Raw genomic sequence first — 26,361 nt, forward strand, 5'->3', positions numbered from 1 at the left:
CGTAGGTGGTCACCTAAGCAATTGTTTTCCAAACTTGGTCCTGGGGCCCCTCTGGATGCACGTTTTGGTTTTTGCCCTAGTAAGTTTGCTGACGACACAACAGTGGTAGGCCTGATCACCAACAATGAGGAAACGGCCTATAGGGAGGAGGTCAGAGAACTGGCCATGTGGTGCCAGGACAACAACCTCTCCCTCAATGTGAGCAAGACTAAGGAGCTGATCATGGATTACATTGACGGGGCTGTAGTGGAGCGTGTCGATAGTTTCAAGTTCCTTGGGGTCCACATCACCAACGAACTATCATGGTCCAAACATATCAAGACAGTCGGGAAAGAGAGCACAACAAAACCTTTTCCCCCTCAGGAGACTGAAAAGATTTGGCATGGGTCCCCAGATCCTCAAACGGTTCTACAGCTGCACCATCGAGAGCATCCTGATTAGTTGCATCGCCGCCTGGTATGGCAACTGCTCGGCATCTGACCGTAAGGCGCTACAGAGGGTAGTGTGTAAGGCCCAGTACATCACTGGGGCCAAGCTTCCTGCCATCCAGTGTCAGAGGAAAGCCCATAAAATTGTCAGAGACTCCAGCCACCCAAGTTATAGATTGTTTTCTCTGCTACCGCACGACAAGCGGTACCGGAGCGCCAAGTCTAGGACCAAAAGGCTCCTCAACAGCTTCTACCCCCAAGCCAAAAGTCTCCCTCTTTTGTACATTGCTGCTACTCGCTGTTGTTTGTTACCTATGCATAATCACTTCGCCCCCACCTACATGTACAGATTACCTCAACTAGCCTGTACCCCCTGCACACTGACTCGGTACTGGTGCCCCCTGTATATAGCCTTGTTATTGTTATTCTTATTGTGTGTCTTTTTATTTTAGCCTACTTGGTAAATATAGTCTTATTCTTGAACTGCACTGTTGGTTAAGGGCTTGTAAGTAAGCATTTCACGGTAAAGTCTACACTTGTTGTATTCGGCGCATGTGACAAATAAAGTTTGACTTGACTAGTACTATACATCTAATTCAAATAATCCAAGCTTGATGATGAGTTGGTTATTTTAATCAGCTGTATAGAGCTAGGACAAAAACCTAAATGTGCACCCAGAGGGGGCCCCAGGACCGATTTTGGAAAACTCTTTCCTAGGCCCCGACCAACATTTTCTAAATGTTTTTTTGTGAACTTACTGTTGAGAATAGTAGAATACACCATTTCTACATTTGGTGGTGCAGCAGCAGTTTTCCCTTTTCTTACTGACAGTCAAATCAAATGTATTGGTTACATACACATGGTTAGCAGATGTTGTAGTGAATGTAGCGAAATGCTTGTGCTTCTAGTTCTGACAGTGCAGCAATATCTAACAAGTAATATCTAACAATTCCACAACAAAAACCTAATACACACACATCTAAGTAAGGAATGGAATAAGAATGTATAAATATATGGATGAGCAATGTCAGAGCGACACAGGTTAAGATGCAATAGATAGTATAGAATACAGTATATACATATATGAGATGAGTAATGCAAGATATGTAAACATTATTAAAGTGGCATTATGAAAAGTGACTAGTGTTCCATTTATTAAAGTGGCCAATGATTTCAATTCTGTATACTGTATAAGCATCAGCCTCTCTGTGCTAGTGATGGCTGTTTAACAGTCTGATGGCCTTGAGACAGAAGCTGTTTTCAGTCTCTCGGTCCCAGCTTTGATGCACCTGTACTTGCCTTTTGGATAATAACGGGGTGAACAATCAGTGGCTCGGGTGGTTGTTGTCCTTGATGATCTTTTTGGCCTTCCTGTGACATCGGGTGCTATAGGTGTCCTGGAGGGCAGGTAGTTTGCCCCCGGTGATGCGTTATGCAGACCGCACAACCCTCTGGAGAGCCCTGTGGTTGTGGGTGGTACAGTTGCCGTACCAGGCGGTGATACAGCCCGACAGGACGGTCTCAATTCTGCATAAAAAGTTTGTGGGTTTTTAGGCGACAAGCCACATTTCTTCAGCCTTCTGAGGTTGAAGAGGCATTGTGGACCGTTTCAGTTTGTTAGTGATGTGTATGCAGAGGAACTTAAAACGTTTCACTTTCTCCACTGCTGTTGATAGGGGGTGCTCCCTCTGCTGTTTCCTGAAGTCAACGATCATCTCCTTTGTTTTGTTGACGTTGAGTGAGAGGTCATTTTCCTGACACCACACTCTCCGAGAGCCCTCATCTCCTCCCTGTAGGCTGTCTCATCGTTGTTGGTAATCAAGCCTACTACTGTTGTGTCGTCTGCAAACTTGATGATTGAGTTGTGCATGGCCACACAGTCATGGGTGAACAGGGAGTACAGGAGGGGGCTGAGCACGCACCTTTGTGGGCCATGCACAACTCAATGTAGAGTGACAGGTAGAGTGACAGGTAAGGTGGAGATACTATGTTCCTTGACTAGTCTCTCAAAGAATTTCATGTTGACAGAAGTGAGTGCTACGGGGCGATAGTCATTTAGTTCAGTTACCCCTTTGCATTCTTGGGTACAGGAATAAACATGGCCATCTTGAAGCATGTGGGGACAGCAGACTGGGATAGGGAGAGATTTAATATGTCCGTAAACACACCAGCCAGCTGGTCTGTGCATGCTCTGAGAATGTGACTAGGGATGCCGTCTGGGCCGGCAGCCTTGCGAGGGTTAACACGTTTAAATGTTTTACTCACATCAGCCACGGAGAAGGAGAGCCCACATTCCTTGGTAGCTGGCCGCATCGGTGGCACTGAGTTGTCCTCAAAGCGGGCAAAGAACGTGTTTAGCTTGTCTGGCAGCAAGACGTCGGTGTCCGCGACATGGCTGGTTTTCCTTTTGTAGTCCGTGATTGTCTGTAGACCCTGCCACTTACGTCTTGTGTCTGAGCCGTTGAATTGCGACTCCACTTTATCTCGATATTGACATTTTGCCTGTTTGATTGCCTTGCGGAGGGAACGACTACTCTGTTTGTATTCTGCGATATTCCCCTACACCTTGCCATGGTTAAATACAGTGTTTCGTGCTTTCAGTTTTATGCGAATGCTGCAATCTATCCACAGTTTCTGGTTAGGGTAGGTTTGAATAGTCACAGTGGGTACAATATCTCCTATCCACTTCTTGATAAACTCAGTGACCGTTTTGTTTGCCCATGTCAGCTAATGTTTTTTAGATTGGTAAATTAGCTGGGAAGACTATCTAAATTTATAGTAATCCTGGCCAAGTTACCAATTAATTTTTCAAACCAAGCAAAATACCATGAAGGCACCACTGATCTTGACAAGAGAAGCACGTTTTGTAGGGGGCAGAGAAATTCACAAATTCATAATTCAGAGTAATGTTAAGCAGTTTACTTCTGTTAGATAACCATTTTTCAACAATCATGCTCCGTCTAGCTAGTTGGTCATCTACTGTACATGTTGCTAGCAATACATGTAGTTAGTTATATGTCTGTCATATTGAGGTATCTAGCTATAATTAACCCGGATCAATCAAATAGATAGGTGTGAGCAATTATGATAATTCCAACTGCACTTAACTATGTGTCTTTGCTAGACAGACATATACAGTACATACAGACAGACAGACAGACAGAGGGGGGGGGGGGCATTTTAAAGAAAGGATGAAAGTGAGAGAGGGAAAGAGTGGAAGACAGAGAGAGAGAGATGGAGAGAGAAACAGAGAAAGACAGCACTGCAAATTGACTTAGACATCACTATTTCAACAACTCTTCTCTTCCAACTTGTTAGGCAATTACATGTACCTACGAGGGAAGAATGGCCAGCCACACAGGAGGGTTCTTTTTTATTAAGGAGGCTGTGCTGACCGAAAGCATTTGGCCAATTCAGAATGAAGCGCATGATTGCCAAAATAAACCTACGCTTCTTCTGGCGTGGGCTTGTCAAGGATGTGGACAGCTTGGAAAGTGAAATAACCTTTTGTTTATCAATCACATTCTATTATATCTGAAATGATTGTGATTTCAACGAATGTCATATCAGAGAGCACACGGTGTTTCAATGTGACTTTGTGCTAAAAGGTCAGTACTTGTCTAGCCTGCCAGAAGTTAAGTTTGAGAGGGTGAAGACTGTGGCGCCAGAGTTGAAGCCCATCAAAGTTGTTTCACCATGATCGGTAAGTGTAACAATACCATTTTTGCCCTGATAAGTTGTTTTGTAATGGTTGCTTTATTTATTTTAGAATGTGTCTGTGTGTGTGTATGTGTGTGTGTGTGTGTGCATGTGTGTTAGTATCCTTACAAATATGAAAATCTGCATACTGCATGACACAGATACGGGTAAGAATAAAATAATCTTCTCTCTAACACTTTAAAATGTTAGGGGTGGACTTCATCGGACCCTTCACTAAATCCAGGAATGGCAACCGCTAGTGTCTGTCACTTTACCAAGTGGGTGGAAGCAATATCCATTGAGGTCAGTAAAGGAAGAGAATGTGCTTTAAATTCTAAATTTTCTTCTGTAACCTATTAAAAAGGGAGCTTGGAACCTAAAATTGATTTTTGTTTTGTATGATGCCAATCAAGGACAAGACTGGCGAGGCCACCTCCCAAGGTGATGGACATCTTCAACACCCACAGTTCTCCTGAGGCCATCTTGAGTGAAACAAGGTACGGATGTAATTGGTTTTATTCTGTTTTTTTATTTATTTTATTTTATGGTACATAAGACATATTTCAATATTTTACATTGTCAATAGATGTCCTTTTCCTACCCCCTCCTTCAGGTTATGGATGAACGGACCAACCAGACCCTCAAGACTGCCATGGGCAAGTCCCTTGACGGGTACCAGGAACGGTGAGAGGACAACCTGAAGGTCATTCTCTTTGCACACAACAGCAGCGTCCAGGCCTCCACAGAGTACTCGCCAATCGCCTGATATGCGGACGGGAGCTGCAGCAGACTGAAGTAAACAATGCAATTGTACTGTATATCCAATAATTGCATATACTGTAGTCTTTCAAATGTGTGATTGACTTAGTGTTGTTTGTCTATTGATATGTTTGTATAACGTCCTTTCAGATCACAGAAACCCCACCTGATGTGGTGAAAGTTGTCGAACCAGTTCAGAAAGCTTTCGAGGACCACCTTCAGGCACGGGCTGAGAAGGATGTGGTGGTTTTTGACCAGGTAAAAATTATTGTCCGCTGTTCATTTATTTTCTGGCCCTCCAAAAGATATGTAAGAAATTTATTTGAAATAATATGAAACATAATTGCATTTATTTATATTATCAATCAAGGTCAGACTGTACATCGACAAAGTGCAGGAGAAACAGAAGGAGAGCAACTGGAGGAGATTCAGGAAGGGGACCAAGTGCTTCGACATCCGGGTAAATGACTTGGTTTGGTAGAAGGACGAAAGGACTGGCGAGACCTGGGAAACCTCGCTGCTCTTTCGCTCCTAGCTGGGGTCACCATCTGTTAAGGTGAATATAAACATCTCAGATAATAACTAGTTGCATTTGCACACAAAACAACCTGAAGTTGTAGTTTCCCCAACACGGATTATTTTGTCTTCGTCTTCCTAGGGTTAACTCGGCGGAAGCCAGCAATCTTCTCCAGTTGGAGTGGATGGACGGTCGACCACTGAAAGCCCTGACGCCCTACACTTCGGGCGAAGCCCATGAGACAAAATATGTTAAGCTTTGCTTGACATTTGAGAAAGCTTATAAAAATGTCACTCCTTAATTTACCTCTCCAAATGACTTTAGGGCAATCGATTATCAATACCCAGGAGGTATCTCAACCAACAGAGCCATTTAGTTTGTATCAGTCTGATTCTCTGTGCTCTGAGCAGGCGGGGAACCAGCTTGAGGTAGAACATACCTTCAAAAAGGGTTAAAGATTACATATCTTCCATTTGTAACACTACACTAATCCATCACATTAAATGTAACCTGTGTGTTTGCTTGTTTATGTCTCTGTCTCCTCTGTTCCTTTTACTCTGCTCCTGTTCTCCAGGACCTAGGGGTTCTGCCTAACGCCCAGACGTGGATCCAGCTGATGTCCTTCATTACCAACCACCCTACAACTTTTCATTACATCTACAGCTACCGTTGTCATTACCTGCTAAGAAAGTTTTCTTGCTCCATCATACTGGGCACATAATATGTGAGATACACAGATGAACTCAAAACACTAGCACTGCAAACACTCAGTGCCTGGACTTTGTAGTCTCCCTTTTCAAGTCCCCCTTCTGAGACTGGATGCCTGTTGAGAACAAGTGACAGGCAGAACCTCCCACCCACACAGCACCCACCTCCTCTCTATTCCACACACCAGAATTCACTATTTCAGTCTATGACTGCCATGTGAGTGTTCCAAAAAATGTGGTGAAAATAAATGAATGACAGCTGTACCCAAAAAATATCAGCATTTTTATATTTAAATCTTAAAAATGGCCAGGTTGGTTTTCGCAGCTGTTTCACAAGGTGTTTGTTGTTATAAATTGTAAGGTATCCCTTGATGGTATTTATTTGTTCTACATTATTCATTGTTGTATCCTAGGACCTACAATAGCTACATATATATATTCAACCACAAGGGTGTACTATTGAACTATGTGAGATAGATATATATCTATATTTTATCATAATAGAGGACTACTGAAATAATATTAATATAATGTTAACAAGGTACACAAAAGTAGCTAGAAGTAATGTTTACATCTTATTGGCTAAACAAAACAAGTTTAAACGGCGATTGTCTTGTGGAAATCAACTTTGTTTGTATAGCGTGCCGAAAATAACGCCATTTAGGCGGTAATGATCTTAAAAAAAATGAAGCATTAGGTCATCATACCATTGATATAGCAACGGACGCTCATAGTTTATCGAATCCCATTGTGATGCAGGGGACGACGACACTTTTTTGTCTGGGGGACATTGTTTAGCGTGACAGGCCCCAATTGATTTTGTTAGTCACTCTCACTCAGATATCATATCAACATGGCATAAGTCATGGTAAAATATGTAGAACTGCAGGAAATGATCTGTAAAACTGCACATTTGTCCCTCCACCTGATGGCAAAACGAGTAGAATTGCATGAAATGTGCTATAATTGCAAAATCTTCTCTCAGCTCCATGGCAAAGGCCCCCAAAAGGTTAGGGCCGGCCCTGGCCCGAAGTGATATGACACAAAAATGTGAATGCAAGGAATTATATCTTTTGAAGTTTGTAATACTACTGGGCTCTAGAAATTGTAGTTTGTGTACAAATCAGAGGATGTTTCAGGAGTCTCAGGTGGACAAGCGTGGAGGAAGACTTATATACATATCATAAACCTTTCACAAGCACAGCGGAAGGGAAGTAGAAATGTTCACAGAATCCCAGCTCAAAGTAGGGTGTGGCAAAACACCACAAAAGATCTTCTACGGTAGGAACGTTCAGCCCTCTAGCCGCTCTAGGCTAACAATCTAAACAATGATGTAGTCTTGAAAGTTTGTCAGTCTTGTAAATCCACTGAGTCAACCTTGTCTCGGTGCGAAGATCTTTCTTCCACTAAATCTTTCCCCGGGGACCGTACATGGCAAGTGTGCTTTTCATTAGGGAACAATCGGTGCTGCAGGTGCAAACTGCTAGGTTGACTCGCCAGCTGTTTCTGGTTTAGCAGTGAAACATGGAACCGTGCAGACCTGAACCTCACGCACACATCCCCACAATGGACAGATGCCTCTACCAGGGGTGTGAGAAAGAGCAGTTGAGTAATATACAGAAAACAGGCGAACGTCTTAAAATTGCCAGATGAACAGTTTAAGGTTAATACATTGTCACTTTTTCTTATTAATCTTGGCCCACTTTGAGAGCAACTAATAATGCAACAGAATCATGTTTCCTTCTTATGAAAGATTTTAAACTCAAGGGTTCATTGGTTGATCCAGTATAAATCAATCTGTATATCATAGACTTTGGGGCTACATAGACCCTTGAATGCACTGTAACATATCTAGTACAGTATGATTTATTGTCAACTTTTCACACAACATTTTACAACATATATAACTGTCCCATCTAAATCAATTTTGTAAATATTCTACTTTGGAGAGGGCTTACTGCAAATCTTGAGATGAGAGAAAGCACTACAAAATATACGTGCACAAGTATTGACAATACTTTGCCAGGCAAGCTGCTGGCACATAGCATCCCCATAAAAAAATGGCTTTAGCTCCACAGTTTATCTCTGCATTCCTACTGAGAGAGCTTTGCAGGCCGCTACCCAGGAGAGTGAAATGTTATCGTGGGAGAAACCATTAAGAGAGTGCCGGCCACGTAAAGCAACTGTTAGGGGAAGAGTTTAAAAAGTACAGAGTGCTAACTGATAGCAACCATTGCATTAATCAGATAGTCTCTATTGCGTTTTTACGTCAGGTGTAATTTGCAAGGGCGCACCACAAGGGTGGTCCATATCCCCACTGTGTTCTCCTCTTTGGTGGTTCAGCTGCTATCCTTCTGGGAAGACAATTTGTAGAATCCATTAGCTGTTACGAGACTTGCGTAAATCAAATAAAAAATCTGCAAATAGTCTCTGGCCCTTTGTTCTTTTTTTCAAATCACGCAGCGCTCCTCCGCTATCATTTATCATCCAAAGAAAAAACAGACAAAGCTGTATGCTTATACGCAAGTGCATTCGAAACCTACATTTCCATTACGGGTATTGATAGAATAACTGACTTTTAGAGGGGGGGTTGAAATGGGTTGTGATGCTTGAGGGACTCCGGGCTGAAACCCATGTGTCATTCTCAGTCCGGAACTACAAAGCAATTTTCCATCGTACAAACCGGTGAGAAGGAATCAATAACTCACATTCCTGATTACTCTACAGAGGAAATAGAGTTTGTATTGTTTCTTGAAGACAAATGTAGGCCCCTAGAAAGATAAATGGTATTTTCAGGGGAGAAGAAAGCCCCCTTAACTGAAAACGACTTTTCCCATTCACTCCTTTCATTACACCCCCAAACCAACACCTGCCTGTGCTGAGTGTTGAGCTCTCATTCTTTTTATTTGGTTTGTTTCTGTTCTTTCACTCTGGTCATCTCAATATCACTACTGCAGAGTTGCTGTAATCTAAAGTTCTACACCTATTTCACGGTTGGTTTCACCTTAGCCGCGAACGGCCTTCCTGCACTGTTGTTCCTTTGTCTACAAAAACTTTCTTTCTCATCCTGACAAATAAACCTAATGTTTTCTAAGAAATGTGAAGAGGAGATTCTACAAACCAATTCCTTCTAACATGAAATACTGCAGCATAATGCCCAGAATGTAATATGCAAAGAATTGAACGGGGGGGGGGGAGGGGGGTTGCACAGCTTTTATAGAGCAAATTAGTAAAAAAACATGTTTATTACATTATATATTATATATACACATTACATAATGACACATTTCTATTTTATAAGAAGTATCGCACCCCAGGAAGAAGGAATAGCAACCAAGGGGGAGTACAACAAAACATTGAGAAAAGTTCCCTGCTATCCTTTCTGGCAAGACATATCCAGTCACATTCTGTATTACAAAACATCATTGGCTGAGAGCTGCAAGGAGACTTGGAATCTATCTCATCAGATGCAGGTGTGGTCATGCAAGTGACTCCCCGGCTCTGGAAAGAAGGTGGGAAACGTGTCTGCTGAATATCACGCCAGAACTCTGACACTTTATTACACCGGAGTAGATTAACGGAAAACTGTAGTCATCATCGTAGTCTATATAATTATTTTGTATATTGCGAATCAGAGTGCATAAATGTTTATTGTGCCTTAGAGGCGCATTAGCAAAACTGACCTCATATCTGATAGAACAGCGACCTTTCCAATAGCTCATAATGGTAAGAAGCTTTAGCTAAACCTTGTATAGTACATTTAATAATACCTAATGCCTCTGTATCTACACTGGAAAATAACGCAGGATTACCACACATGTTATTGACCCACTTCATCAATCATTTGATGGAATTGATCCCTTCTTTCTGATGAAGGGCATTGACGGTTGAAACGTCACGATTTGAACTCAAATTAAATCAACAAGGCATTGAGTTTCCAATTGAGTTTGAGTGTTTGAATTCAAAACATTGAATTGATCCCACTCACAACAATGCTGTGAAACCTCTTCACACACAACTAACCATGGATCCTTTCAAATGGACACACACACATAAAAAAAGAGCTCCATCCCACATGCAAGAAACAGACATCACCACTTTGTTATGTCCCTGAAACCAAACCAATACAATGATACGCAAGTGTAAGCAGCATAACCAAACATGGAACAATAACTCGCGCATAAACACTTTTATAGCACTGTTGATCGTTCCAACGCTAGCTTTTACAATCACCTTATTCATTCTGCCAGTGATTAAACGTCAAGGGCACAGAGAAAGGAGAGAGAGAGAGAGAGAGAGAGAGAGAGAGAGAGAGAGAGCATGTGAGAGAGAGAGATGGAGAGAGAGAGAAAATAGCCTATGGGAGAGGTAATTACCCCATGTTAATCCAGTATCAGCTTCCCGTGATTTGGAGGCTTCCCAAATCACGGAAAGTGAACTCATTATTTGCCGAAAGGTCTGTTAAATGCAGATTAGAAGGTGAGAAGAGGAATGGAGGCAAGACTTGAACTTTCTCTTGAAATCCATTCCTGATACTATCTGGCTTTCAACTGGACTATCCAAGCCTTGTTCCGTGATGATGTCCCCACTTGTCTCCTCTGTTTTCCTGCAGCTGTGCTCCATATTTATGGTTCTGTTTGAAGCAGGCTTTAAATTGAGCTATCCCCTGTAATTCAAAGGCAAAAAGCTCAAGCCGTAGACTTTTTATCTGTCACATTTGCTGAATTCAAACCTGATGAGGCCACATACAGTATTTGCCTATCATTTATATCTGCGTACAAAGAAAACAGTGCAAGAGAATACAGTCAACTTCTACAATAAGTGCACATTGGATATGTGGGAAGTCTGTTCACATGCAACGTATTTAACTAGTCCCAATCCCAATATATTCTTTTAAATGACCCCGGTTGACTGCCTGCTCTGGTTTAGTGCACACATTTACGACTGTCCTAAATCATTGTTTACATCAGCAGCTGAAAGTATTGGAAATGTATGGTCAAATGTTTGAAAGTGGCTCACACTTCAACAGACAAATCACATGCCCTCTGACATGACTGTCATCATACTAAATCGAAACCATTACACCAACGATATCAGATACCATACTTTATGACCTTAGCCAGACCTAACCAGGATTGTAATGCCCTGAGCTGACCCTTATCACATGACCCGGGACTTACCGTGCCGAAGCCGGGGAAAAGGCTGACTGCTGAGGCCGTATCCAGGGGAAACGGGAGCTGGAACTGCTTCATGCCCAGAGACTGCTGGATGGTGGGCAGAGCAGGACGTATCAGCGTCGGCAGGAGGCCATTTTGACATGCATTACCTGTAGAGGAGAAGAAAGAGAATATGCCATGTTAGATGGTCTGTGCTGTGGTGGTTCTCGGTTAAAAAGGATTATGATATTATGAGCAAACTGTAAAACGTCTCAAAGACCAAACCACCCCAAAAATTCAGATTCAAATAAGATGAAATATGAGGGCACTTGTATCTGGGGGGCTCCCGAGTGTATTTTGGCCCAGCGGTCTAAGGCACTGCATCTTAGTGCAAGAGGCGTCACTACAGTCCCTGGTTCGAATCCAGGCTGTATCACATCTGGCCGTAATTGGGAGTCCCACAGGGTGCTGCACAGTTGTCAGGGGTTTGGCTGGGGTAAGCCGTCATTTTAAATAAGAATTTGTTCTTAACTGACTTGGCTAGTTATATAAAGGTTTAAAAAATCTGATATTGTTCTGCCTTCCCTGACTATGATGACCTCTCTGCTAATGAAAACAAGACCTCTAGACTGAGTCTGAACAAGTTGTAGATAAATTGAGACAATTGAGACATAGCCTACAGAGACAAATACAGTATGATGTTAATTGGATCATGGGAATGCCATGTCAGTGGTACCCAGTTCTATTTGACTATATAATAATCCTTCTCATAAGCACTGTTTAAAGCTGCAATCAATATGTGTAACTTTTTGGGTGACCCGACCAAATTCACATAGAAGTGTATGTTATAAATCTGTCATTCTTATTGAAACCAAGCCTAAAAAGCGGCAGATATGTTCTGTGTGCTATTTCTATGATTTCTAAGATTTGTTTTTGCATCTTCTACTTCAGTTTTGTACACCAGCTTCAAACAGATGAAAATACTATATTTTGGGGTATTGAAACTATATTTCACAGCGGTTAAGATGGTACAATACTTCTCTCCACTATAGTTCCTTGTTTGTCAGATAAACTGAAATTAGGCAAACTTTTTGAATTTTAGCAACCAGGAAATAGTGGAGAGATTTCTGCATAGTCCTAATGTCCTAATGCTGAAACCATCCTTTAAATTACAAATGTGAAATGAGTGAACCATGCCAGACAGATCCATAACTAAGAAGATTCAATAGCAAGGGGTGCAAAACTCCCTGGAAAAACCGATGTAAATAATTGTATTGTCATCTACATAAAACAAGCCAGAGCGGGCTTTATAAGCCAACAATTACAACCAGCAGAGCCTTTCTTCAACACCGGAGGATTAGATAGCAGCTTTCCAAAACATTAGGAATTAAAGAAAGCCATTCCGTACCCATTAATTAGAACCAGGGATGACTTTTAACACAGCACATTTAACAACATGACGAACTCGGAGCCAGCATGACTAAAAGCGCAGATACCATATCAAAACACCGGTTTGAGGCAAATAAAAACTATGTTTGCCACATCAAGTCCCCAGGCGATGGTAAGGCTGAATAAAAAGAAGCAGTTGTAAAAAAGAAAGAGGGAGAGAGAGAGGGAGGGAAACCAAACGTATTTTTTTCCCTCCGCTCAGAGGAGCGCTGCCATCTGTTGGAAAGCAGCAAATGCCGATGCTCATGCGGAGACGCGTCCCAGTTCTCCTTTAACAAAGCATGTCCTTCTGCAGCCATCATCCCTGCAGGATCCTCCACTGACATGTTGCCTGACGTCACCCTGGAAACACGCTGCCGACAAGCCAGATTGCCGACCAGAAATGTAACGTGCAGTCAAAACAGCCAATTCAAACAACCAGAACTGTACTCTGGTTGAGGAGTGAGCAGTGAGCTACAGTATCCATTGGGTGGTTTTTCAAATATAAACGTGTCCATAGAAAAAAAGAGGGAATGTATCTGGTTGTGATGGAATTGTTATACAGTACATGTTTGCACTTACCAGAATGCACATAGGAGTCCAGCATCTCAGCTCTACTGAATGACAAAAAGCGAACAAAATACATACAGTTGAAGTCGGAAGTTTACATACACTTAGGTTGGAGTCATTAAAACTCGTTTTTCAACCACTCCACAAATTTCTTGTTAACAAACTAGAGTTTTGGGAAGTCAGTTAGGACATCTTCTTTGTGCTTGAATCAAGTAATTTTTCCAACAATTGTTTACAGACAGATTATTTCACTTATAATTCACTGTATCACAATTCCAGTGGGTCAGAAGTTTACTGTGAAGTTGACTGTGCCTTTAAACAGCTTGGAAAATTCCAGATGTTGGGCGTTAGAAGCTTCTGGTAGGCTAATTCACATCATTTGAGTCAATTGCAGGTGTACCTGTGGATGTATTTCAAGGCCTACCTTCAAAAGAAGTTCCTCTTTGCTTGACATCATAGGAAAATAAAAATAAATCAGCCAAGAACTCAGAAAAAAACATTGTAGACCTCCACAAGTCTGGTTCATCCTTGGGAGCAATTTCCAAACGACTGAAGGTACCATGTTCATCTGTACAAACAATAGTACGCAAGTATAAACACCATGGAACCACGCAGCCATCATACCGCTCAGGAAGGAGACGCATTCTGTCTTCTAGAGTTTATCTTACTTTGGTGCGAAAAGGGCAAATCTATCTCAGGACAACAGCAAAGAACCTTGTGAAGATGCTGGAGGAAACAGGTACAAAAGTTTCTATATCCACAGTAAAACGAGTCATATATCAACATAACCTGAAAGGCCGCTCAGCAAGGAAGAAGCCACTGCTCCAAAACTGCCATAAAAAAGCCAGACTACAGTTTGCAACTGCACATGGGGACAAATGATCGTACTTTTTGGATAAATGTCCTCTGGTCTGATGAAACAAAAATAGAACTGTTTGGCCATAATGACCATCATTATGTTTGGAGGAAAAAGGGGGAGGCTTGCAAGGCGAACAACACCATCCCAACCGTGAAGCATGGGGGTGTTGTGGGGCGCTTTGCTGCAGGAGGGACTGGTGTACTTCACAAAATAGATCATGAGCGAGGAAAATTATGTGGATATATTGAAGCAACATCTCAAGACATCAGTCAGGAAGTTAAAGCTTGGTCGCAAATTGGTCTTCCAAATGGACAATGACCCCAAGCATACTTCCAAAGTTGTAGCAAAATGGCTTAAGGACAACAATGTCAAGGTATTGGAGTGGCCATCACAAAGTCTGACCTCAATCCTATAGAACATTTGTGGGTAGAACTGAAAAAGCATGTGTGAGCAAGGAGGCCTACAAACCTGACTCATTTACACCATACACCTTATTGTGGGAAGCTTATGGAAGGCTACCCAAAACGTTTGACCCAAGTTAAGCAATTTAAAGGCAATGCTACCAAATACTAATTAATTGTATGTAAACTTCTGACCAACTGGGAATGTGATGAAATAAATAAAAGCTGAAAGAAATCATTCTCTCTACTAATATTCTGAAATTTCACATTCTTAAAATAAAGTGGTGATCCTACTGACCTAAGACATGGAATTTTTACTAGGCTTAAATGTCAGGAATTGTGAAAAACTGAGTTCAAATGTATTTGGGTAAGCTGTATGTAAAACCTCAGAATTCAACTGTAGGTCAATATTTTAGCCAATCTTTTAGTCTCCGCTAACAGAGTGCAGTAACTCAAAAAACAATTTCCCCATTTCAGGATGGAGTACTGAGACAAGACTCTTTAATCTCATGCGTTCATTTTCACATTTTCCTTCGTTCCGAAGGATAACAAAGCAACACTGATCTCCCAACATGCACGAACACACAAGGAGACTTTCCATCTTTTAACATTGCCTCGTGTAAGGCTAGTGTTTCAAGTCCCTGACCTGAACGTTAAATTGGCTCATGGCTCATTGTAGTATTAAGAGTGGAGCTTGTAGACTTGAGTAAGTCCTGTCTCTAGGTATGAGACTCTCTAGCTGTGGATAGTGCACTTTTAGAAAAAAGGGTTCTACAGCTGTCATCATTGGAGAACCCTTTTTGGTTCCAGGTAGAACCCTTTTTGATTCCAGGTAGAACTCTTTCTGAAAAGGGTCCTACATTTAACCCCAAAATTATTTGCTACCTGGAACCAAAGGGTTCTCCTATGGGGAGTGTGCAAGGGTGTTCTTTGAAACACATGTAAAATAGACGTGTGCTGCTCGTAAATGCATGTAAACGTGTCCTCGTAAGTTTGTTTAATGTGTACCTGTCAATGTCTTGTGCGTCACGCGTCTTTTCATGCATGTCTGTGCGTGTGGGCGCCTTGCACATCGGCCCTCTTAAAAATGTCTTTATCTGGGACTAAAATCCTGCGGCAGTGTGTCGAGTGAGAGTTAAGATGTCTGAAGGACACAGACTAACGTGAATAATTAATCGTCTTCCACTGCTCTCTCCCACCTCCGCCTCTCCTGGTCTTGATCCCGACTGCTCTCCGATAAGATCTGTCCAATTGGCCCGAGATTCCACACAGCCATAAAACTGCTGTCATGGAATATAGAATCTACGAAGCAACAGTCTACTATTTCACGGAGCAAATATAAATCCAATTATTGGGAAATATGAGTTCAACTGCGTGTGAAAAACATTCATATCCCGTGATGTCTATTCAGATGTGTTTCACAGCATTGTGTTCTCATGGGCTGTATGACTGTATTCCATGACCCTAAAACGACACTCAGGATCAATCACTGTAATTAAGATGCAGAGGTTACAGTGGTTTCACCCCATTTACAAAAACAACAAAGCACGTAGAAACATACAAATCTCTTATTAATCAATAACATTTGAAGATTGATCAGTTAGAAAACAGATTTATGCCAATGTACCCCTAGGCTACATGTTTGTATCCATTTCACTATGCTCTCCGCATTTAGCTCCGGGCTCAGACTCGAGTAGCCTGGCTAACACCAGAACCCCACCCTCCCAGCGTAACCCACTCTGTTGTCATGACTGTCGCGGTGTAACCTCTAATAAACACAGCTGTCTCACAGAGTTTGATCCAACAATTACTTCCCCTGTGCTCTGTAATCTGAGGTTAACCAATGAGACGTTGACGTGCTCTTAAACTCCAACCGCCAGGCCAGACACACCAGATACGTCCAATTCAACACTAATCCCTCGTATGATTACAGCTCACACATTACTCCTGCTGAGTTACTGTCCTTCCTCTGGCCTTCTTCATCCATTTGGTTCATGAGGAGGGTTATTTGTGTAGGGGACAGGGGTATTTTCCCCCTTGATTTTTGTTTATTTTTTTCCCCATCGGAAATTGTAAGGGATCAAATTCATAGGAATTTGTAGAAGTACTATGTGACATGAGAATTTATATTATTCAAAATGCGTATTTAAAAAAGTTTTAAAGCAAAAACGTCTTTGAGGAAAACCACAAACTCCAAGTATTCTATCACTGACACAACAAGCTAATTTATCTTCTTTAGAGTCTAACATATTATGCAAACTATATTAATATCTTCATCCACAAATGCTTAAGAAACGCACGTTCTCCACAACCAAAACCTAACAAGATTCCTTCCTCCCATTTCCTCCATTATGCGATGACGGCATTAGACATTGGTACAAAAACAAAATAATCCCATTATTTTATTCACAATGCACTTCTCGTACATTTGACAAAAGTGACAAAATAGAGTTTCACCACCTTATCATCACTAGGGCTACCCGTCACCAGGTGGGTCTGTGTGTTGGCTAAAGCTGATGAGTCATGAGGCTGAGCCAGAACCAGGAAGGTGACTCCACAAACCAACGACACCAGACCAGTCACGTCCCCACTACATCAACACTCCTTGCCCTTCAATGTACACAGAGGGCTAATGTCAACAGTATTCATATCAGTACAGAAGAGATTGACTGCATCAATTCTTGTTTTTGTGAAATATTATTGTGTAGAAAATTCCAAATGGTCAGTATAATCAACTTACATACAGATCTGACAGAAATACTTACCCCTCCAGACATGCCACCAGGGGTCTCTTCACAGTCCCCAAATCCAGAATGAATTCAAGGCAACACACAGTATTACATAGAGCCATAAACTCCCTTCAATCAAATTATTCAAGCAAGCAAATAAAACAACACGCACAACACTTAGGCTTTTAGGCATATGTATATGTACTGATGTGTGTGTAACTGTCAGTAATGTGGGTAACTGCAAGTAATGTGGGTACCTGTCAGTAATGTGTGTACCTGTCAGTAATGTGTGTAACTGACAGTAATGTGTGTAACTGTCAGTAATGTGGGTAATTGTCAGTAATGTGTGTACCTGTCAGTAATGTGGGTACCTGTCAGTAATGTGTGTAACTGTCAGTAATGTGTGTAACTGTCAGTAATGTGGGTACCTGTCAGTAATGTGGGTAACTGTCAGTAATGTGTGTAACTGTCAGTAATGTGGGTACCTGTCAGTAATGTGGGTAACTGTCAGTAATGTGTGTAACTGTCAGTAATGTGTGTAACTGACAGTAATGTGTGTAACTGTCAGTAATGTGGGTAATTGTCAGTAATGTGTGTAACTGTCAGTAATGTGGGTACCTGTCAGTAATGTGTGTAACTGTCAGTAATGTGTGTAACTGTCAGTAATGTGGGTACCTGTCAGTAATGTGGGTAACTGTCAGTAATGTGTGTAACTGTCAGTAATGTGGGTACCTGTCAGTAATGTGGGTAACTGTCAGTAATGTGTGTAACTGTCAGTAATGTGGGTAACTGTCAGTAATGTGGGTAACTGTCAGTAATGTGTGTAACTGTCAGTAATGTGGGTACCTGTCAGTAATGTGTGTAACTGTCAGTAATGTGGGTAACTGCGAGTAATGTGGGTACCTGTCAGTAATGTGTGTAACTGTCAGTAATGTGGGTAACTGTCAGTAATGTGGGTAACTGTCAGTAATGTGTGTAACTGTCAGTAATGTGGGTACCTGTCAGTAATGTGTGTAACTGTCAGTAATGTGGGTAACTGTCAGTAATGTGGGTAACTGTCAGTAATGTGTGTAACTGTCAGTAATGTGGGTAACTGTCAGTAATGTGTGTAACTGTCAGTAATGTGGGTAACTGTCAGTAATGTGGATAACTGTCAGTAATGTGGGTAACTGTCAGTAATGTGTGTAACTGTCAGTAATGTGGGTAACTGCCAGTAATGTGGATAACTGTCAGTAATGTGGGTAACTGCCAGTAATGTGGATAACTGTCAGTAATGTGGGTAACTGTCAGTAATGTGTGTAACTGTCAGTAATGTGGGTAACTGTCAGTAATGTGTGTAACTGTCAGTAGGACCTTTCTTTGGGTCTATTCTTTTCCTTATCAAAGTGTGTAGCTCAGTTCTTGAGCTATTCTTTTCTATTGATATTCTGTTATATGTCAGGTTTCATGTTTTGTGTGGACCCCAGCAAGAGTAGCTGCTGCTTTCAGCAACAGATCTGAATAAAATACAACAACAAAAATAGTCCTGTGGATGAACATCTGCCAGGCAACCAACAGTCACAGGTCCCTGAGAGCTAATACATGAACATCTGCCAGGCAACCAACAGTCACAGGTCTCTGAGAGCTAATACATGAACACCTGCCAGGCAACCAACAGTCACAGGTCTCTGAGAGCTAATACATGAACATCTGCCAGGCAACCAACAGTCACAGGTCTCTGAGAGCTAATACATGAACACCTGCCAGGCAACCAACAGTCACAGGTCCCTGAGAGCTAATACATGAACACCTGCCAGGCAACCAACAGTCACAGGTCCCTGAGAGCTAATACATGGACACCTGCCAGGCAACCAACAGTCACAGGTCTCTGAGAGCTAATACATGGACACCTGCCAGGCAACCAACAGTCACAGGTCTCTGAGAGCTAATACATGGACACCTGCCAGGCAACCAACAGTCACAGGTCTCTGAGAGCTAATACATGGACACCTGCCAGGCAACCAACAGTCACAGGTCTCTGAGAGCTAATACATGAACACCTGCCAGGCAACCAACAGTCACAGGTCCCTGAGAGCTAATACATGAACACCTGCCAGGCAACCAACAGTCACAGGTCTCTGAGAGCTAATACATGAACATCTGCCAGGCAACCAACAGTCACAGGTCTCTGAGAGCTAATACATGAACACCTGCCAGGCAACCAACAGTCACAGGTCTCTGAGAGCTAATACATGAACACCTGCCAGGCAACCAACAGTCACAGGTCTCTGAGAGGTAATACATGAACACCTGCCAGGCAACCAACAGTCACAGGTTTTTGAGAGCTAATACATGAACACCTGCCAGGCAACCAACAGTCACAGGTCTTGAGAGCTAGTATATCACACCTGACACGCATCCTACATCATAACCTCTTTCCTAAAGGACACATTAACAGTCTACTCACAATGTCACCTGGCTCCAAAACAAAAACTCTCTGTGACACTTTACTTAAAGCCTGCAGGTGTAATGCATTATAATGCAGTTATAATGCATTACAAGTCTTGTCATGAGCATGACCTATAATGAACACCGTATAATGTCAGAATCTCACTCTATAAGGCTGCAGTGTAATTTGAGATGATTTTAATCCCACAAAAAAGACAGGGCCCTTTTCCGAAGCTTTGCTGCGGAAGAATCTGTGTAATTAACGTGAGAATGTAAGCCAGCGATGTGAAGAGCACTTGAAAGGAAAGCACTCCTGCTTTAAGTCTGTCTAAGCCTCTCATCAAACACAAATCTAATGGAACAAGTCAAAATCTTTCATTTCTCGAACTATTCTACACAGCATATCAAGTGGCTCTCAAAGCCGACAGTGAGCTAATTTTGTCCTTCTTTGAATTCCTTCGCTATAAACACATCGGAGAGACTCTATAAAACATGTGAGATGAAATCCGAACCTTGGACTTTCAACCCCACACATGGATCTAGTCTGGCAGGATGGATAATGGCTAGGGGGGATAGACATAGTGCCTAGGGCTTATGTGAACCTCACACTTTCCTTCCTTTTACGTTAACCAAACCATCCGCTCCATCTCTGACGATGATGTATGTACTGCTAATACCACACAAACACACAAACACACGCACACACATCAACTCACCGAAAAACATGCTGCTCTCCATGACTCCTTAGACATAGGGGTCTGTATGTCCTCTCGGATGCCCTGCCAGGTTGTGTGTGTGTGTGTCCATGGGCAGCAGCCTGGGCATGTCTCACACACTCTTTACGCGTGTTTGTGTGTGTGTGTGCAGCGCTGGAGTCCGTCTCTCTGTCTGCGTGTCTTGTCTGCAGCCGTTACCGTTCACAGCCGGCACCCTCCTTTAACAGTGGTCTGTGTCCCCCTCCTTCGTCTCTCACTCTCTTTCTCTCTACACACTGCTCTCTCTCTCTTTCTCTCCACACACGTCTCTCTCTCTCTCTCTCTCTCTCTGTCTCTCTCTCTCTCTCTCTCTCTCTCCCTCTCTCTACACACTTTGCTCTCTCCCACTCTCTCTTGCTCCCTCTCTCTTGACACACTGCTCTCTCTACACACTGTTCTCTCTCTCTCTTTCTCTCCACACACCACACTCTCTCTCTCCACACACTTCTCTCTCTCTCCCTCCCTCCTTGCTGGTTCTGCCGGTCTCTCCTCCCCTCTTTTCTCCTCCCCTCCTCCTGTACACTCTCCTCTCTACTCTACTTGAGTGCTGGTCCCTCTGCGTGCTTCTCTTCTCTCCAAGGTGTCAATCTACATTTTCCAGCTACAGCTTCTCTTCTGATCTTTTGCTCCTCTCTCTCTCTCTCTCTCTCTCTGGGTTTCTTCTCTGTCCGTCTCTTCTTTGTTAAATGTGTAAAACTCTCCCCGTCGCCTCACACTTTCTATATATCTTTCCCTCCCTTCCCCCTTTCCCTTTCCCTTTTTCTCTCCTTTGAATATCTTTCATTCTTTACTTCTTTCTTTAACTACCTATCTTCCTCTGTTCTCTCTTTCTCTGTCTGTTTTCTTACTCCCTTTATTCTTCCCTTGTTACTCGCTTTTAATCTGCCTCTCCTACCTCTCTCGCCATGCTCTCTCTACCTCTCTCTCCATGCTCTCTCTACCGCTCTCTCATGCTCTCTCTACCTCTCTCTCCATGCTCTCTCTACCGCTCTCTCATGCTCTCTCTACCTCTCTCGCCATGCTCTCTCTACCTCTCTCTCATGCTCTCTCTACATCTCTCTCATGCTCTCTTTACCTCTCTCTCATGCTCTCTCTAATGCTCGCTCTCATGCTCTCTCTACCTCTCTCTCATGCTCTCTCTACTTCTCTCGCCATGCTCTCTCTACCTCTCTCATGCTCTCTCTACCTCTCTCTCATGCTCTCTCTACCTCTCTCATCATGCTCTCTCTACCTCTCTCTCATGCTCTCTCTACATCTCTCTCATGCTCTCTCTACCTCTCTCGCCATGCTCTCTCTACCTCTCTCTCATGCTCTCTCTACCTCTCTCACTCAATCTCTCGCTACCTCTCTCTCCATCTCTCTCTACCTCTCTCTCCATCTCTCTCTACCTCTCTCTCCATCTCTCTCTACCTCTCTCTCCATCTCTCTCTACCTCTCTCCATCTCTCTCTACCTCTCTCTCTCTCTCTCTACCTCTCTCTCTATCTACCTCTCTCTCCATCTCTCTCTACATCTCTCTCATGCTCTCTCTCCCTCTCACTCCATCTCTCTCTCTCTCCATCTCTCTCTACCTCTCACTCCATCTCTCTCCATCTCTCTCTCTCATGCTCTCTCTCATGCTCTCACTTCATCTCTCTCCATCTCTCTCTCTCTCATGCTCTCTTTACCTCTCACTCCATCTCTCTCCATCTCTCTCTACCTCTCTCTCATGCTCTCTTTACCTCTCACTCCATCTCTCTCCATCTCTCTCCATCTCTCTCTACCTCTCTCTCCATCTTTCTCTCCATGCTCTCTCTCCCTCTCTATTTCTCTCTCTCTCACTGTCTGTAATCTGACTCCTGGAGCTGGGCTGATATCAGTGCTGTGCTGTTGGTGTGAGCGCCACTGCTCTTCTCTGTCTCTTTCTGGTGGCTCCTCAGGCACAACACACCACAACACAACACAACACAACACACCACATCACAACACACCACAACACAACACAAAACACCACAACACAACACAACACACCACAACACAACACCATGTACAAGGGACAGCCACCGGCCACACAGAGACGGCTGGTCGCTGTTACCCATAAATATCAACTATCTTTTGTGATGCACAACAATGGTTCGCCTGTATATATATATATATATATATATATATATATATATATATATATATATATATATATATATATATATATATACACATATATATATATATATATATATATATGTGTGTGTGTGTGTGTGTGTGTGTGTCAGCATCCACCCACTTAACCTCCACCGCCCTTGGCTCTGTTTTCACACAATCACTTTGATTGGTTCACTGTAATGCCTCTGAAGGTCAGACAGCAGCATTGACCACTCCAAAGCCTGGCCACAGCTATCGACTACAAATGAGACAGTCCTGATTAGAGTGATGTCTGTCCACACACACCCCGAGATAGCCAGCCCAGCAGTTAGTGACATCATAACTGTCTCCTTAAGACCCAAAAAGAAATCAATGTTCTGAAGTGTTGTGATTCCTCTCCTCCTATCCCCTCAGGCTCAGCTATGGCGGCCATCTCGCGCCGCACAGATGTTTTCAATTAATCCTGAATTCCCATTCTGTCTCGCCCAACCCCCGAGCCCACTTCCAGTAAAGACGTTTATTCCATATCTGAAACGGCAGCCTCTCCTTCTCTCCCTCCTCTCTTGGTCATTCTCTCTCTCTCTCTCTCTCTCTCTCTCTCTCTCTCTCTCTCTCTCTCTCTCTCTCTCTCTCTTTCACTGGCAGTGGCTGTGGTGGCTGGGCGAATGTGTTTTTAACCTTGACTCGCAGGTGTCAGTGGCGGGATGGTGTATTATTTGTCACCATGAATAGCGGTTAAAGCAGCGATGCAGCCCGTAGGAGCACCACTGCACCACATGCAAGTGCAGCCTGGGCTACTTCATTAATCTGGCTGTCACTTTCATGACGCTTTCCATTAGTTATATGGCTATCTGATCAACAGGCAGACTCCCCGGCTTTTCAAAGCCTGTCTGGGAAAGAGCCAGGAGAGAGAGAGAGAGAGACGCACATGAACAAATACTACAGTTTACTATAGAATACTACAGCACTTACTATAGAATTCTATAGTAAACTGTAGTAAGTATACTGTAGAATACTATACTTCACACTGTAGTATCCCTCAATCCTGTGTAGTACTTACTATAGAATGTTGTAGTACACAGTAGAAACCTACAGTAATGTCTGCAAAAACACTACAGTCCACAGAAACACTACACTTTAACCATAGTATATACTAAAGTTTTTCATTTGCATATACCCTGCCCATTCTTCTCCTACATGCCAAGTATACAACATTGTTGTGTTCCCTACAAGTTATAGACAGAGCAGAAGCTCTGAACTATCGATTCAGACCCCAGTCCTACCTACCTACAGGTTATAGAAAAGAGCATAAGCTCTGAACTATCCATTCAGACCCCAGTCCTACCTACCTACAAGTTATAGACAGAGCAGAAGCTCTGAACTATCCATTCAGACCCCAGTCCTACCTACCTACAGGTTATAGAAAATGAGCTCTCTTAGTATTTCTCCACTGGTTTCCTGAAGGAGAAAGCCTCCACTTCTATGTCAAAGATAATAAAGCAAAAACACCATAGTAAATACTACAGTAATGTCCGCAAGAACACTACAGTAAATACTACTGTAAAGTACAGTCCGCAAGAACACTACAGTAAATACTACTGTAAAGTACAGTCCGCAAAAACACTATAGTACATAAAAAAAAAAGTAATTTAGCAGACACTCTAATTCAGAGCGATTTACAGGAGTGAATACGTGCCTTGCTCAAGGGCACATCAACAGTTTTTTTCTGCAAAAACACTGCAGTGAATGCTATAGTATTTATACCATATTATAAACTGGGTGGGTTGAGCTCTGAATTGGCTGAAAGCCGTGGTATATCAGACCATATACCACGGGTATGGCAAAAACATATTTTTTACTGGTCTAATTACGTTGGTAACCAATTTATAATAGCAATAAAGTATCTTGGGTGTTTGTGATTTATGGCCAATATACCACACCTTCTCGGGGCTTATTGCTTAAGTACACTATTGTGGATGTTCTCTTGATAAGTGTGTGAATTAGACCATTTTCCTGTCCTGCTAAGCGTTCAAAATGTAATGAGTACTTTTGGGTGTCAGGGAAAATGATTTTCTTTAAGAATGTAGTGAAGTAAAAGTCATCAAAAATACAAATAGTAAAGTACAGATACCCCCCCAAAAAAATATTCAAGTAGTACTGTAAAGTATTTTTACTTAAGTACTTTACTGTCACTCTGTTTCACCTGTTCCTGTGATTGTCTCCATCCCCTCCAGGTGTCGCTTATTTCCCCCAGTGTATCTCTGTGTTTCCTGTCTTTCTGTGTCAGTTCATCTTGTATGTTGCCAAGTCAACCATTGTTTTTCCCGTTCTCCTGCTTTTTGGATTCTCCTTTATCTAGTCCTCCCGGTTTTGACCCTTGCCTGTTTCTGGACTTTGTACCCCTCTGCCTGACCATTCTGCCTGCCTTGACCATGAGCCTGTCTGCCACTCTGAACCTCCAGGACTCTGATCTGGTATTGACCTTTTTGCCTGTCCACAACCATTCTCTTGCCCACCCCTTTGGATTAATAAACATTGTAAGACTCCAACCATCTGCCTCCTGTGTCTGCATCTGGGTCTCACCTTGTGCCTTGATACTTTACGCCACTGCATTTTGATAAACAAATTGAATAAGTGAATAAACCCACCAGAGAGAAATGACCTTCAGGCATGTCATTCTGGTTCTGTCCTTTATTAGGCCATACTGTTTGGTACTCAAGCCCTAGTCTCAGCGTTAGTCAAACCCCCAAAATTCTCTGAAAACAATGTATGCAAGGCATTGTGTGAATATTCATAGATGTTGTCTATACTGACAAACTTGGTGCAATGCAAGATTTTGTAATATACTGTTGGAACTGTGTTGTGGGTACAGAGTCGAACTGTCATGACAACCGCAGAAGACGTAGAAACAGTACTAGGTCAAACTCTTTCAAGAACATGAGTCATTTAAAGACAGAAAATATCACAACCACAGCACTGGAAACTTAACATTGGCCATGTTAACTTAACCTCAAGCTCAGTAGGTAAACTGCATATTACGCTGATGATAGTTGACAGTTACAGATAATTTATGAAATGAAACATCACATGCAAACAGGACCATAAGTTGTGTGTAATCCCTCCATGTGTGAGGACGGCAATTTGGCCCACTTCCCTCCTGCAGTGCCTTCTGGGAGTAAAACTTGGGTTCCCACCATTTCCTCAGCATGTGTTTTACATCATCAGGTCAATAGTGTACAGCAGGGAGATACCATTCATATACCTAGAGGGTAGAATGCTCGCAAAGTAGCATTTCAAACCACCTACAAAAATATGCAGAAACACCTTTTACATGATAGAGATGGTTTGGGCCCTATATGCTCTATATTTTCTATTTGAGTCTCAGCCAAGCCCAACAGCAGTAGGAGGCCATTTAAACAAAACTGGCGCACAATATATTTCAACAATTTTTCTAATCATATTTTAGCAATCTGCTTCAGTTATCAATCAATGATGTTATCATCCAGTAATTTATTTTCTCAGCAGTGAAGAACAAAGAAACCACATCACGGTCCCATCATCTGCACCACGTGTGTGCACTATAGCTCTGTACCCAGTTGGGTGATTTGAAGCACATCACTTTGCTGGGATAAAGTACCCCGATGGACATAGTTAGATAGAGTTTGGGGAAAGTTCCCTCATCCACCCACTCTTCACTTTATCACTGAACATCACAGAGCCAACAGAATACAGGCAAGACAGGCTCCGGCATTCAAAACAATTCCATATTCTTTAATGTACTTGTTCTCTCTCCCTATCTCCATCCCCCT

At 42.5% G+C, this 26,361-nt stretch overlaps 1 protein-coding gene across 1 annotated transcript in view; it reads right to left on the bottom strand.

The window, feature by feature from the left end:
• Positions 1-21,441, bottom strand: part of znf385d (zinc finger protein 385D) — a 46,971-nt gene extending 25,530 nt beyond the window's left edge. The window contains exons 1-2 of the mRNA XM_036973300.2: positions 20,397-21,441; positions 11,291-11,436 (exon numbers count right to left, since the gene is read on the bottom strand). Coding sequence (XP_036829195.1) covers positions 11,291-11,436; positions 20,397-20,418 — 168 coding nt within the window. The 5' untranslated portion in view covers positions 20,419-21,441. The remainder of the gene's footprint in view (positions 1-11,290; positions 11,437-20,396) is intronic.
• Between the last annotated feature and the right edge of the window lie 4,920 nt (positions 21,442-26,361).

This window comes from Oncorhynchus mykiss, chromosome 3 (genome assembly GCF_057628025.1).
Source record: "Oncorhynchus mykiss isolate SJ-2025 chromosome 3, ASM5762802v1, whole genome shotgun sequence".
NCBI lineage: Eukaryota > Metazoa > Chordata > Actinopteri > Salmoniformes > Salmonidae > Oncorhynchus > Oncorhynchus mykiss.